At 34.1% G+C, this 15,920-nt stretch overlaps 1 protein-coding gene across 1 annotated transcript in view; it reads right to left on the bottom strand.

Moving 5' to 3' along the window:
- Window positions 1-10,508: 10,508 nt before the first annotated feature.
- The window catches only part of LOC110370105 (collagen alpha-1(XVIII) chain), a 168,797-nt gene continuing 163,385 nt past the window's right edge, over window positions 10,509-15,920 (bottom strand). Inside the window, exons 24-30 of the mRNA XM_049850809.2 lie at window positions 15,644-15,736; window positions 15,109-15,246; window positions 14,354-14,484; window positions 13,831-14,007; window positions 13,141-13,284; window positions 12,632-12,715; window positions 10,509-12,477 (exon numbers count right to left, since the gene is read on the bottom strand). Coding sequence (XP_049706766.2) covers window positions 12,372-12,477; window positions 12,632-12,715; window positions 13,141-13,284; window positions 13,831-14,007; window positions 14,354-14,484; window positions 15,109-15,246; window positions 15,644-15,736 — 873 coding nt within the window. The 3' untranslated portion in view covers window positions 10,509-12,371. The remainder of the gene's footprint in view (window positions 12,478-12,631; window positions 12,716-13,140; window positions 13,285-13,830; window positions 14,008-14,353; window positions 14,485-15,108; window positions 15,247-15,643; window positions 15,737-15,920) is intronic.

The following is a 15,920-nucleotide window of genomic DNA, read 5'->3' as shown; positions in this document are numbered from 1 at the left end:
ACAAAAAAACATTAATCTTCTTATATATAAAAATGAATTGCTGTTCGTTAGTCTCACTAAAACTCCGGAATGGCTGGACCGATTTGGCTTATTTTGTTTTCAAAATGTTTGTAGAGGTCCAGGAAAGGTTTAAACGATACGAAGTTCGCGGGGTCAGCTAGTAAAAAATAAAAATGGAGAAACATCAGTAGTCTTTAAAAAAAAATGATTTATATTCAACTAAAAAATAAGAATACAATTTATGATAGGGAAATATTAAAACCGAGTATCAAAATATTCATCCAATATCATCACTGTCAGCTGGGATCGTGCCCAAAAGGCTGGCTGCATTGCCACGCTGGATGGCAATGCATATCCTTTCCTAAGTGATATATTTCTTAATTTTTTATAATTGTTGATTTTTTGATAATTGATTTTATGATTTTTTGATAACTGTTGATTTTTTAAATAAAAAGAATAAATGTTTACTTTTGGGCTAACGTGACATTATAACCACATATTTGCCTTTTTGGTTGGACTTTTTGATAACTGTTGATTTTTTTAAAAGAAACCGAATAAATGTTTACTTTTGCGCCACAAAAGTACGTGGAATTATACTAGTTATTTTTTTAAACTAGTTGAAATATATGATTTGCAAACCCTTACATAGCATTTTATTTACGATATTCACACACATTCATAGAATTAAAAAATCAGTCATTTAAAGAATCGGTCTTTTATAGAATCGGTCTTTAAAAGAATCGGTTTTTTATAGAATTAGTCATTTGTAGAATCAGTCATTTAAAGAATTGTACATTTTAAGAATTGGTCAATTATAGACCATGTAGTCATTTCGCGAATCAGTCATTCTTAGACTAAACCATTTTTTTCTTGCTAATGACCTTTATTATTGTGAAATATTAATCTTGATACAATGGACATCAAAATAGCTTTAAAACGCTTTCGATTTCTTGGAAATAAACATTTTCTATCGAGGACGTAAAGGTCGGAGCTAAGAAAGCGTTTTGCTAAGAAATAAATATTACTTGTGTGAAGTATTTCTTTGTAAAGTATATTAAGATACGAGTGCAATGTGTGGGTAGGTACTCTATCGAGATAAGAGGCAATGAGAACCTAGTTAAATCAGGGGCTCGCTTGAAACCATATAAAAATAGGAGAAGCCAATGCAATAAGGGAGAATAATGGTACAAGTTTCCTTCATTTTTAATGAGCAATGCAGCACGTGACTGTCATTATTTTACCCAAAAAAATTACACCTATACAGAGGATCTGGGTAATACAGACGTAGAGACAAAAAACTATTTTAATTCTTCACACAATACATTAATACCATATTAATATGCCATCCCAAAACTTCCCACTATTTTAAAGGCGGTATAAAAAGCCGTTGACCTCATAATAATATCAAAAAACGCAAATTCACTGCGAAATATTACAGAACCATTTCGAAAATGGGATTTTAAACAGTGTGATTTTCGAATAAAAATGGTTCCGCACTAATTTATTACACATTGTATTGTATTTTAATATTGCACTACGAATAATTTGGCTTTTGGTAGGTATGAGCGTGGGCTTTTAGTAAGGTTTGTTGTCAATAAAATGCAGGTGCGTTCTTTCAGGTTTGTTTGGAAAATTCTCTGATACTAGAAACGTCCATATCTTGCTTTCTGATCACTTAGTCTCTTGGAATGAGCAAAATAAAATTAATTAATTAATAAGAATAATTTTGATTTAATATTAATCTATCAATTACCTTGCCTTACTTGCTGGTTTTATTAAAGCGAGACTTAGCGCCTAAAGTTATTCAAATGGCAACTTAATTTCATGCTTGTTGATGAATCAAACCAGCTTTCAACCATGTAGGTACTATAAAATATAAAGTATATTGTTTGATTGACACCTCGTAGTAGTAAAAGTAAATTTTGGCCATTTTGAACGACTAGTTCATACTTAATACATTGTTTTGTCCAATTGACGAGTTTACAATTACCGTTTCCCTACAGCAAATATCAAACATTGCCATACATGAACAACAGTAGCTACTGTTAACCAGTTCGTTATAACAACTCAAAGTTGGCGAGTTAACATAATTCTCTGTTGTAACAGAATTTTCAACTGCAATAAAGGATCTAACTTGTGTTTAGTTATTGATAAACATTGGTTTGTTGTTACTGTATTAGTATGGCTGAATTTGTTGGAAATGGAATGGAATTTATAATGTTGCCGACTGATTTAATTCTGCTGATTTAAGTCCATGTCCTTACGTAGTTTTTAGTATTTTGATTTGTTTGTTTCCCAAATAAATAAAAAAAGTAATAAGAATAAAATCTTTTATCCAAACATTAAATAAAATCTTGTCTCAATTTAGTATAGTTAGTTGCGAGATTCTCCACTATTTACAGAAGGCCACGTGTACCTATCATAGAAATGCCTTTTGATGATTTTTTCAGAACGAAAACCTGTTTAGAAATATATTATTTTCTTGAATCTCATTGCAGCACGTGCAACAATTTTTTTGAAAACAAATTCCGTCATCTGAAAGGCTAATTAAGAAATATAAAAAAATATACGTTTTCACAGTCACAAAATTAATCAGAATTATTTATTATATTTTTTCGCCTACGAATTTAGGTAGGTAGGTACTAAAATATTTAATTCCACAATACAAAAATTACAATAAATAATAATGTAAATGTTTCTCAACTATATTACCTATAATCCGCTTTCAGACTATGGAGCGACTTTTTCATGGAGTGACTGCCTATCTGACCTCTTCAACCCAGTTTCCTAGGCAACCCGATATGACCTTGGTAAGACTGGTTGTCAGACTTTCTGGCTTCCTTCTACCCGTAACGACTGACAGAAGATATTTGAATGACAGTCGGGACCCACTTTAAAGGGCCATCCAAAAAACGGTTCACGTGTTAAGACTACTTCATAGAAAGTCTGCAAAGTTCAGTGACTAATATTTTCTACCTATCATACATTGAGGAATATTTGAAGTGGTCAGTCGTCAGTCGTACTCCTGTTACTGAGTTCTTGTTGAGAACCGACTTTGTAACAGATTTGAGAAGGTAAGGCTGACCATCATTTTGTAGTTAATAGGATAATTTATAGGTAGTTTGAATTTAATATTTGGGTAGGTGCTTGTATCGATAGTATACCCATTGAATACTGTGACGTCTTTTTATATTTGTCAAGTGTACGTCCGTAGGACACTGCAAAGGTTTTGTAGATTAATGAGTCACTGAGCAATCTAGTGGAAAATGGCATTCTGTACCGTGTCGAGAAATTGACCACTTCCCTTAAAATAACATAAAATCAAAAGAATTTTAATTTTAAGTCGGTCAAACACGTAAACCGCCATGTCCTGCTCTAACAACAAAGCCTGTCCACCCTAAGTCACTCGCGGACAAGTTGGCAAAGCGGTTTAATTTCACCGACCGTTCAAAACTTCTATAAGAGGATTTCGTTACAAAACCATGGTGAGTCTTCGGGCACCGGTGTGTCGCAAAAATACACAGTGGCCCCGCCAAAATGTTTTCTCCACTTTTTTGTCGTAACAATTGAATTTCATAGTTTAACGAAGTAAATTCTGTGCTGTGATGTTCGCAGTAACTTTGTTGGTTTTCAATTTTGACTATTTTTGTTTCCCCAGTGTAGACCCGGCTTTGTGGGGAGTTTTGAGGAATTTAAAGCATAGTTCTTTGTGTCCACAACAAGCTGTTTCTGCATCTCTGTCAGGATGAAGAGGGTTTGTCTTTTGTTAATGGTATGCTTTTGTTTATTGCGCCGCTTTTTTTATTTGATCTCAAACTGAGTTTCAGTCCTTAGACGATCGTTTGAATTAAAAACTATTGCAATTAATATTTTTTATTTAGACATTTTTTTTGTAAAAAAAACTTAACATTCAGGTGTTTTTTTTATTTTACAAACTAATTAAGACTTTTTTTCAAAAAACTTAACATTCACGTGTTTCTACTATTAAAACGTTTTCAAAAAATTCAAAAAAATGTTCCCATCCTTCTGTGAGAATAGTAAATAACTTATGACTTTAGTCTAGCGAAAATATATTATAAAAAATATTAGTCTCAAAGTAAAAATGTAGGAGCACTTCGTTTAGAATTTTGAATAAACTTTGAGCACAGAAACATTTTACGGAAATGAAAAACACTACCTTATCTTTATAAAAACAAACTCTTGTTGTTTTCAGTAAACATTTTATGACTTTATTTTTTACTAGCTGTTGCCCGCGACTTCGTCTGCGTGGGCAATTTGGAATTGTCAAAATACTACTTATGCCGTAGCGTAGGTGTATTCTTTTACATAACAATATAATTAGGATTACCACTTAGCAGCAGCACGGGTTGATCAATCAAGGTGGTGTCGACGATGTGTGACTATTTATCTAAACAAAAGAAGTAAAGTTTGTGACGTTGAGGAAATCTCTGGATCTAGTCAACCGATTTGGAAAATTATTACGTAATTCTCACATAAAACAAAGGTCTGACAAAGTTGTCATTTGTACATTTTCTGCAGCAGCTGCGACAAATCAGGAGCCAGAAAGTCTGTCAAACAGTTTGACTTACCATGGATAACGCGGTGTCTAGTTCACTGGGTTGAAGAGATCAGATAGGCACTCCAAGTAAACATTGGTACTCAAAAAGATTCGGTTTGACTGGAAGCAAAAACCCACACAATTGAGGAATAGCTGGATGGATGATGACTGAGTCATCAGGCAAGCGCATAGTTTCACTACTTGCATTTCAGGGATTTTCTGTGCACTCACTCACTATGTTATGTTAGAATTCCACCGAAATGTTTGCATTAGTTCACGATCAGGTAAAGTATACGTCCGAGAGAGTAAGTCCAATTCGTGTGTTGGCACTTGAAGCCTGCAGTTCTTCCAAGATTTTCAAAATGTACGCTCGCAATTTGTCATTTCTTGGTGGAGCCAGCAGATCAGAAGAAACATAAGTGCTGTGTATACTGTGCGTCACTACTGCACAACGGTAAAATTTCGTCTTTATAAATAGCACAAACGTTCGCTCTCTTGCGGAGGACGTTTAAATACCATATTATATGTCACACGTAGGTAAACAGGACAACAGTATATTATCATCGAACCGCTTTCAAAGATCTGATGAGCGAACAGACCAGAACTGACTTGATCGCCTCGAGAAAATCAGAGCTCTATGAAGCGATAGTGTGGGCCTCACAGGGGTTTGCTGAATCTCCTTGAGGGGCGCGTGAAATAACGGGTCTCCCAGAAGCCGGAAGGGCGATGACCCACTCAAAACTAATCGCTCACGCCTACGGTGGCCGGGAGTCGTCTCTCGACATCCGGTTTTCTTGGTGTCTTACCGCAGTGGCTGAGATGAGAGTTGGGAATTTTCAGTCGCTCCGCCGCCTCATTCTTTGTCATCCCATTTCTTCTCGCTCCAGATCATGGTTTAAACCGGGGCCGGGTGCGATAGGTCGCACAGTCCGCACAGTGGTGACACCCGGGCGCCACCTCCATGAGATCAGAGTTGGGAATGTATGTTTGCAAAAACTAATAGAACATTTAGCGAAAACACGTTTGATAGTAATTCTGTCTTTGTAACTGAATAATATAAATGATATAAACGTAGCTATATAAAAGGTGTTTTTTTAGACTCAGTCCGTGGGTCTGACTGTGACTGTTCGTAATTGTAAACGGTGTATTTGTGATATAATTCTTAGCTCGATGATTTGTGATCAGAAGTTGAAAGCAAGTAAGTCTCTTTCCTGCGACGCGTAATTTGTACGTTTTCAGAACGAACGAACTCTTGTCTTCTGTTGACATCTTGTTGACGTATTGTGACAGGTAGTTATTCCCATTGATGTTAGTTTTAGAAGTGACACAATGTTTTCAGTCGTATTTTGCCTACATTCTTCATTACTCAAAAAGTATATTAATAAGGACCTTCTATTTATATGTAAGTGAAATAATGTAATATATTAAAACCAGGAACTTATTTTTAAGGATGTTTGAATATTAATTACAATGTTTTTTTTTATAATAATAAAATCGTAGACTCGCAATGCGCTTTCAGTGTGATGCATGTTTGTTATTGGATGAAATGAATGGATATTCATATTTATGAGAGGTATAGCTTATATTATGTCAGAACAACATATGTAGACTTTTTAAGAATGTGGGGAAGTTCATAATTTCTTCGGGACGTGGGTGCCGCTTCCCATGGGAACTACTGCCCGCACCGGGATAAAATATACCCTATGTTACTCGCAGATAATGTAGCTTTCTAATGGTAAAAGAATTATAAAAATGTCCCTGATGATGCGCTGATATTTCTTGTAGTGTTTTTATAGTAGCGAAATACACACGTTGTCATTTAATTTTTTCTTGAAAGTAAGAACATACCATGACAAAGTGAAGTCTGTATTAATTGATATTTTACCTACTACCAGTTTTATGGCACATCTGTTTCTGCATGATTTTCTTCATCTATAATTTTAGGATATCATTTCTTTAAATTCAGTTTTTTGTTCAAGTTACTTATAAAAGCGTTATTTTCTATGTAAAGATTGATAATAGGCCGATAAACTTACAAAGTTCAACATTCAAATATGTGTCATTGTTGCACCCGCTGTTGCAGAAACGTTAACAGAAATTATCGTTCATTGCTCATCCCCCGTAGGTGATAGCGTGATAATATATATCCTATATGTTGAACCGGCCCCCAGGTAATATTCATGCAAAATTTGATTTAAATCTATGCAGTACTTTTCGAGTTCAGTGAGACCAAACATACAGACAAACAGACAAACAGACATACAGACAAACAGACAAACAGACAAACAGACAAAAATTCTAAAAACTATATATTTGGGTTCAGAATCGATAATAGATCACCCCCCAAGTATTCTTTTAAAAAAATATTCAATGTACAGTTTTGACTTTCCTATCATTTTATTATATGTATAGATACTTAGCCTAGATTTCTTTACTTTACTACCTATACTTATATCAAAGAGCTGGAAAGTTAGCTTGAATGTTTTAACGCACTGTGCAGAAACAACTGGACCAATTTATATAGTCAACTTTTTATCTGAGTAGATGGAGTCGTACCCTTGTAAGGGTGGAAGACAGGGAAATCTAGTTATTTATAATAATTAATAATTGTTAGCAATGCTAACGTATCTAGGATTAATGTGCTAAGTATTTATGTACTGAGTCTTATCCAAACAAATCTTTACTGTCGGCTTCCAGATTTAGGTAGGTACTCTGAAACTGCATTTTAGACTGTCATCTCTCTCCCTTATTCTGTGGAATTAGTAGTAGAAGAAAAAAAACATTCTGTTACAGAGTCGTTGCAACATTAATGGAATCGCAAGATGGAATACCTCACAGTTCAGACAGCCTCGTCTCTACTTTAATAAGAAAACTTTTTCTCTTCGATTGACGAAGTTTGTCAACGGGAAAAAATTACGACCTACATAAACACCTGGAGTGCTCTCATATTATTGCGGTTTTGCAAAAAAAATGCGTTTTAATTCAAAAATTGGTCTTGATACATACCGATAATTTTATGAGATCCTACTTGAAAATTATTGTTATTTTGATTTTTCTAGGTATTTCTTAATGTGTTGGCTGCAGTATCAAACTCATTAGATATACCATCAGACTTGATAAAACGATTCAACGCCTTGTTAAACGGACTGTCTGGTGAAAAACTGGAGTAATAAATAAGAGAGGCGACAGGTGTCGCTAGTGATGCCAGGGGTCAAAGTTTAAGTAAAATAATTTGAAAATATAAGTTTCAAAAATCAAAAAAATTGCATTTTACTAAGTTAGATATAAAATAAAATAAGAATAATTAGGAGAAGTTCACACAGTGAAACTTAATTATCATATTCATGAATTTATTCATAAGTTTTTTTTATTATTATTTTAATTTTATATAAAACATTTAATTTTATGTACATTAATGTGAATGAAAAAGATAAAAAATACATAATACGAAATTAGTCATCTGAGGCGATGCTGTAGTCAGGAAGATTTATGATAATCACTATGCACTGCTTTATTAAGAAAATTCCTCATTTTTATACCGCTTTATGCGACGTCACTCGTCCCCCTTATAAAGTGAGCAAGATAGGCGGTTGCAGTTCATCTGCATAACAGAACCAAAGTAGGGGATAGACTAAAGCGTACATAAGTAAATAAATCTAAGTATTTTCTATTTCAACCAAAATTACCTATAATAAGTAAGAAACAGCCTTCTACTGTGTTTAAAATAATCACATCTCGTCACGTAGGTACGTATTTACTAAAAGTAGGTGTGAATGTATTTGGCTTTTGAAAAACTGGCATACAATTTTTTCTAAATAAGTGTCTACAAGTCCCCTTTCCTAAGACCGGGTTATAGGAATTCTCAAGGTAATATTCTGAAGTTAGGTGGTTAAAGCTAATCGCCGAAAAATGATAAAAGAAAAGTAGTTTTTGACCCCAAAACCAATAACGGCGGGAAAAAATCTACGAGTGCGATTATGCGTGCCACATTCTACACGGGAAGCCAACCAAAAAAATGGAGTTCCAAATGTTGTTAGCGTTTTCAAAAAAATATTGCAGTCGGCACGAACGCGAATGCACTCGACAACATTTTGTTATGCGTTTTTACGATTAGCTGCACAACCTAACAAGTTTTGTTCTAAAAAAAAAGCTGCACCTTCAATAGTTAAAGTGTAGTAGAAAATGAATATACACATAGTTACCTACATATGAGTCCTTACGAGAAAGGAAAATCCTTCAAGGAAATTAAATTACGAAATTTTCTCGAAATCTTCTCTCATATCTTCGAATACATCTTCAGCTTCACTTTAATATAAAAATGCTTAACTTTAATATTATTTGAGAACGAGTGAATTAACTGTCAGTAAAATAACTTCGTATCCTTAAAGTCAAATAATCAGGCACACCCTAGTTCCCCAACCCAGTTAACTAAAACCTTAACTGTGAATGAAATATATTTCGTGCACCCGTTCCAACTGCAGCGGAGTCCTTACAATTTCGAACCTAAAATTCGCCTTACCTGACTGCGTTTGAGTTGAAATCAATTAGTCTGCCAATCGCAGGCTCGTAGGTAGGGTGTTGCTAACAGCACTCCCCCCCACAAATCAAGGAGAGCGTTTCAATAGAGACCCGTCAATAGTGTCTGGAATTACTGTGTCTGGATTTCGGTGTTTTAGTTTGACGTTTGATTTTTGTCTGGTGAATGAATGGTTTGTTAATAGATAGTTGAAGTAATGATTATGTTAGTCTTATTTTATTTTAGAGAAAAATTTTTGGTTATTTTTTTGTGCATATTTTTTCTGCTTTTTCTGTGTTTCAGTGAATCGAACTTTAAGTTTAATGGTTACATACTTGTATCTTAGTGGTACAAATCGGTTTTAGAAACAATAATTTAATTATTATGAAACAAAATGAAAATTTTTAAAATTTAATTTTAAATAAAGAAAATGAAAGTTTTAGTGAATACTATTCACTAAAACTTTCAGTTACTTCATAATTTTCGACATATTATTTGCAATTTTACTATTGTGCGTAACTACGTAGAGTTTGTTATTTGTAAAAAATAAAACAATGTTTCCTACAGTGTCGTGAAAACATTTATTTATTTACTTATCATTATAAATACAGTCGTTCGTAATATAATACACGAATAGTTACATTAAATCGATGTAAAGCGATGCTATGAACGAATATCTCGTAAATGCTTGTCGGTATGTCATGTTGTATATCAATTGTACTGTTTTACTGCTTTTGTGGTGCAAAATGAAATAGCAAATACATTCGGTATTATTTCTTATATAGGTAGTTGTAGAACGGGAAAACTTAAAATTCTATATATAAAGATTAAATATTATATCTACCACACACTAAGTTGATGTTGAGAAAAAAACATTAGTTTTCGTGCTCACCTAAAAGCTTGTGTAAGTTATCTAGAAAAATTATGGCTACATATTTTTAAATTATTTTCTACTTTTAATCGTATTTTACATTAACAAAAGCAGTAAAACAGTATGAGACTAGTCAATTAAAATTACAAATTATTGGTAAAAAATTACAGGTAGGTACGTCACTACATCTACTTCTAATATAAATACAAAGTATGTTTAGATAGCAAAATAAATCAGACTTTTATTGTATCATTTCGAATGGCACGAGTTTTGAAAAGGACCAAAGGAGGAAGGACCAACAAATATTTTGGTCCTTACGACCCGCAGTCTACGCGAAAGACTACGCACGATACATGGGATTGCAAATCAGGAAGTCAGAATATACATATTGGCAGTACTGAACTTTAAATAAATCTATTCGGAAGTCATAGACGTAAGCTACTGCATTTATTTAAAAAAGTATGCAGTAAATATTTTCGTGTCCTTTAGCTCGGTAAAAAAAGCTACAAAATAGCATACAAGTTACTAAGTGGTTAGAGAGATAAGTACTATTTTTCTAAAAGTCAAGTATATGGACCAAGATTTGCTTACAAGAGTAATTAAATATTACATTAAGTTAAAACATTAAATACAATAGAGTATAGAATATTGTGATACAAGATGTATGTTTCAATTATGATAATAATATTCAGTGCAAATGTTTTTATTGTCGAATTTGGGAGTAAATGCAGACATGACAAGAGATAAGAATGAGATCCCCAGCGGAGCCCAACAGGGCCAAGGCCTGCCGGGGCTGCGGGATTGTTCGAAAGAGATACCGCGGCCCTGGTACATAAAAGGGCTACGACGGAACACGACGGTTTTTAGTCTGTAAGAGTCTGACACTCCCTCACCGCTGCTAACCCACAGCGGGAGGGGTCATTTGATGATTTTTCATGTCGTTAAAAAAAAGATGAGAATGAGATTTAAAACACGTGTGTTGTGTTTTAAAATATACGAGTATTTGATTGTTAGACGAACACAAATAAAAACGATTAGTTTTTATCTGTGTATCGTTTATGGTTTTGTTGCGATGCTAGTTCGAAATTTAAACGAGTTTTATTTGCTGACGATACATAGTCGAACTGTAGTTTATTTTTATTTTTCGAACCCCGTATTTATGAATTCAGTTAGATGGATCAGAAAATTCTACTAACAGTTATTTATGATACCTATTTATATGAAAGGGATAACTGGCGATTATTTATTATTAAATCAGGTTATTTAAATATTGTCATGTCTGCAGAAATCAAATTACAAAAGTACTTAAGTAAAAATCAGTCAATTACATTTCAGTAAAACATAGCGTTAAGTAATTAATTTGATACTGATATAATTTAAATTATTAAAATTTACTAAATAATTGTAAATACTTCAATTGTCTTAAACTCATAAATAGTTACTTCTCGAATAATAATAATAGTATATACAGTCTCGAAATAATATCTCGAAATAATCACAAACATTGGTATTGTATTAAAAACTAGAAATATTTTAGTTGCAGACTTACTAATCGTCCCACGAAGGTAAATATAATTTACACATGCGGACACAAAAAAATGGAACCTAATGCTTAGGTACTTCTTTCTCAATCATCATCCGAAATTGCTCTTTCGTCTTCCAACTAAACTTAACTTACTTGTACTAGGTGGGTAAACAACAGATCTGCAGTATTTAATCATAATCTTCTTCGATACGTTATTGCAACATTACATCAATTAGAATTAAGTATTACGTAGGTTTCTACCTTCGTAAGATGACTAGTAACTCCATCAACTATACAAACCAATCCAATCCGTAAAATAATTTTACAAAATTTATTTACAAACATCCTAAACGCAGAATGAAGCGCGAACTAATTACATTTCACTATACATACAGTAATACAAATGTAGGTCTGTAGTAACTTTCACTGGCTTAAGCTTATACGCTTAGTTTAATAGGAATCTCATATCATGAACACCAAGCTCCGAGACTTGATACTTTAATCTCATTTACGCCCGAAATTTCAGAATTTGACTAAACACTTTAATATGATGGGCGTTTGAATTTCGAATCAGAATACATCGACAAAAGACGGTCTTTGCCGTTCGAAATTTTCGTACAACGAAAGAGTTGCTAATTCATTAGCTATCAATGCCACCATTGATGTTTTGCTCCGAAAGATTTCGATATAATCATCGAAGAAGAGATTTTCTTTAAATTGCCAATCTTTTATGCCAAAGGTAACATTTAAATATCTCTTGGGAAGGTCTTAAATATTTTGGAATTTTCATTACAATAATGCACATTATAGACAGCAAACAACGTCAATACAAATCATACGATTTCGAACTCACGAGCCGTTGGTGCATTCTGACGTAACACATGAACGATGACGTCATAACCTAATTCTCTCTAAACGGTTGAGCAAATATTTCGTTCAGTAGTTGTTGATATTCCTCCGCATTGTACAGATAGTCGTCGTCATCGAGTGTGCCGGTCGCATTATATCTGTAATAGATTTTGTTAGTGGTTTTTATTTTATTATATGATAGATGTGTTAGTAATGTAGTAATCGATTGAAAATAAAGAAGTTTCTTTATCCTTTTTGGTCTTTCCATCAGCAAGCTATCCTGGTGTTTGGTGTTCGGTACACTGTTCTTACCTTGGAGTCTCTCGTTTTCTTCTAGAATTTATTTCTGACGCCACTTCGACGCAAAGCACGATGAAATGACTACTGCATGGATATCTGCAAATATAATTACCTACTATTAAAACAAGTCCCTTCTAAAACTTTATAATATTTCCGTCAAGCAACAGAAAATTAGCAACGAAAAACTTTGCTAATTCCCCGAACCCTTCTGACAAGACACACTCCTGGTTTAAATTGAATTATCAAAATGAACGGGAGGTCTCCAAGTTTTGCCACTACGATAAAAACGGGATTTTGAACTTTGGTCCTTTGATCCAAGGTTTTATTTCGTTTAGCAAAAGAAAATTTACAATTACAGGGAGTCGATATCAAGTTGGATGGAACGCTAATTCATCCAAATGACGCTTTCCGTCTCAAGTCCTAAGGGATAGTAGTAATTAAGGCACCTTGCTATTGTATAAATATTTTTATGTTGAATTTCAGATTTATTAATAGGTATTTTAGACTGGCTGGTACTTTACCTCTCCTGTGCAAGTAGTTTGTGTGAGTACAATGAAGATCCAAGGCCTCTGTTGGCGGGGTCTCCATTTTGCCACTCGTGGCAGTAGCTGTCCAAAGCACGCTCACCGTTCGCTCGAGAGCCATGCCAGATTATTTTTTGAGGCCTAAATATAATGAAAAATTGGAAATATAATTGTTACAAGTCATTGTGAGTAGACAAATAGTACAAATCATACTACATTATCTAAATCTGTATAATCCCAAACACAACTTCATGGAGTAGACTGTAATTTCAATCGTTTAGCTGTAGCGATTCGATATCTAACGATATTTGTACCAAATAGAATTTTGCGCAAAGCCGGTAGGAACCATATCAATGATTTTGGATAGGTACCACTTTATCCGCAGGGTAGCTGATACGATAATGATGTTGATATGATATTGATTACGTCTATGTTTCTGATATCTTGCATGTCTTACAAAATAATAGAGACATGGATGTGGAACGATTTTCTCAAGATTATGCAAGAGTCAATTGCTAAGGGATACGAGAGTTTTACCAAGAGTACGCTTTTCATTTTTGAACGGGATTTTGTCTGGAAATTCCGATTTATTCGACCCCTATTGCTAACCAAAAATACATTAAAGGTTCATCCAAATTTGAAAAAGGTAGAGTTGTACTCTCTCAAAACAGTGAAAGTAATACTTACCAAAGCGGATCAGTCAAAACATTCCTTCCATTGAAGCTGTAGATCCTGGCATCAGAAGCCAACGCGCCATTGCCATCAAACATATCAGAGAATGACTTGAACAGCACTTCTCCTTGAGTATTCACAACTGGCAGATGTCGATCTGAGTACCGGACTATCGAATCTAGATTCTGGATCCTAGAACAAAGTATAGCGTTAAAATGTGGTATTTTGACCCGTGTTGCGGTTCGAAATTTAAAACAGTTAATTACACGTTTTTCGAATTAGTGGATGTTTTGTGGTTTGGATGAAACTATGCTGCATTGAGTGCGGTTTTAATCAACGTATTTTATTTTAAATGTATTGATGTTATTTTTTAAAAATTTCGGCAGGTGGGCGTGATAACTTATCTAAATAATGCAGGTTTGAATTAAGATTGTCATTTCAAAGAAGTAGATTTTAGACCACTTAGTTACTTAGTAATTTACACTATAAGTAGTTTTTATTTACTATTACTATTTTACTATAAGTAGGTTTTACTTACTTGCTAGTTAACAAAGCTCTGAAGGTCCCTCTCAATCCAGCCCGTCTTCCTTGACGATAGCACGCGTAGTCAGCTCTGCGTATACCATGCATGTTGCCTGGTAAGGGCTCATTCAGTGCCGCTAGGTGGAGCTGTAGGAATTATTTGATTATTAAAGAATTTATATGTCTAAAAAATCTTGCTCTACAGAACAACTGCAATGGGGGCACGGTATATTATTATCGTGGTAGCAGTGTTTAAGTCCTAATGACTTGTCAGTCAGTATTATAGTCATTATCAGTAAGTATATAAAGTTAAAAAATATTAGGTGCATTCAGATCAGGATTACGGCTCATATCTTAATCGATTCGAGTCACTTCTAATATAATACTTTATTTGCCATTGCAAAATTACTAAAACTCGAAATAATTTTGTCAAAGCGAGGTGTCATGACTCGTCAAAAAGTGACACGAACATAAAGAAAACAAACAACTGTCGGCGGTGACAATTTATTACCATGACATTATTATTAACTGAAGATAAGTATCGCAAAATTATCTATACACTAGGAAATACTTAATAGCTTCAGAATAATTGTTACAAAGACCAACTAATTAAAAAGCCTCTTTTGAAGAGTTTCTTGCCGGTTCTTCTCTATAAGACCTACTCCTTGAAACCGTACAAATAGCTTGACGTTTCAAAAGAGGCTTTATAGGCCAGAGGTTTTCTAAACCTATTTGAAATAAACAAAATGAGTTTGAGTTTGGAACACTTACACTCGGTCCAACGACGGGTGAGTTCTCAACTAGGTTCGATATCGGAGGTACATGAACTAAGCTAGCAGCTTGCATTGGAGGAGGTACCGGCGCAGGAGTCGGGTGCGACGGTGCAGCTTGCGTTACCAGGGAACCTAACTGTTAGGAAGAAAACATATTCGATTTTAAAGCAGTACATATATTTTCGTTCTTTGATTAACCCTGAAAGTTGGGGTTCCTCCAAAAGATTATTTTCAACGTCGAATTGTTATGTTATTTTTGTATCAGTGTAAAACATATTTTACACTATATACCTATCTACACACTAAAACGTGGTTGCATTTTTTATACCTAAAATAAATCGAACCACAACAAACACAAAGTAATCGAGTCCACATACAAACAGCATTTTATCAAACATTTATCTACCATTTGAGCAGGAAACCGAGATTAGTTGAGTAGACAGCGCATTCGAATTGCCACTATTCGATCGTACCATTCGATTTAGTGAAAATCCGTAGCTTATGCAGTATGCAGTTGTTAGTACAAAACTCACCAGTACGTATTGCCATCCGGAATTAACTTTGACGAACAAAGCCTGCTCTTCGACAACGTAACCCAGTGCGCCTACTGGACTCGATGATGCGAGCTGAAATCAAAATGTTTGGTGAACAAACTAGCTTTAGAAAAATGTTTTTTTTTCGAATGTATTTTTTATAAACACAACCGGTCTTTTCCTAATTACAGCATAATAATAAAGCAATTATACAAGATGAAGGAACCGTTGCAAAAATGTTGGTGTTCTACTTTAATTGAATATCAATATTTTTGCG

The sequence above is a fragment of the Helicoverpa armigera genome, chromosome 11, assembly GCF_030705265.1.
Source record: "Helicoverpa armigera isolate CAAS_96S chromosome 11, ASM3070526v1, whole genome shotgun sequence".
Taxonomy (NCBI): domain Eukaryota; kingdom Metazoa; phylum Arthropoda; class Insecta; order Lepidoptera; family Noctuidae; genus Helicoverpa; species Helicoverpa armigera.
The sequence above is the reverse complement of the archived record's forward strand: the minus strand, read 5'-3'. Positions and strand labels throughout refer to the sequence as shown.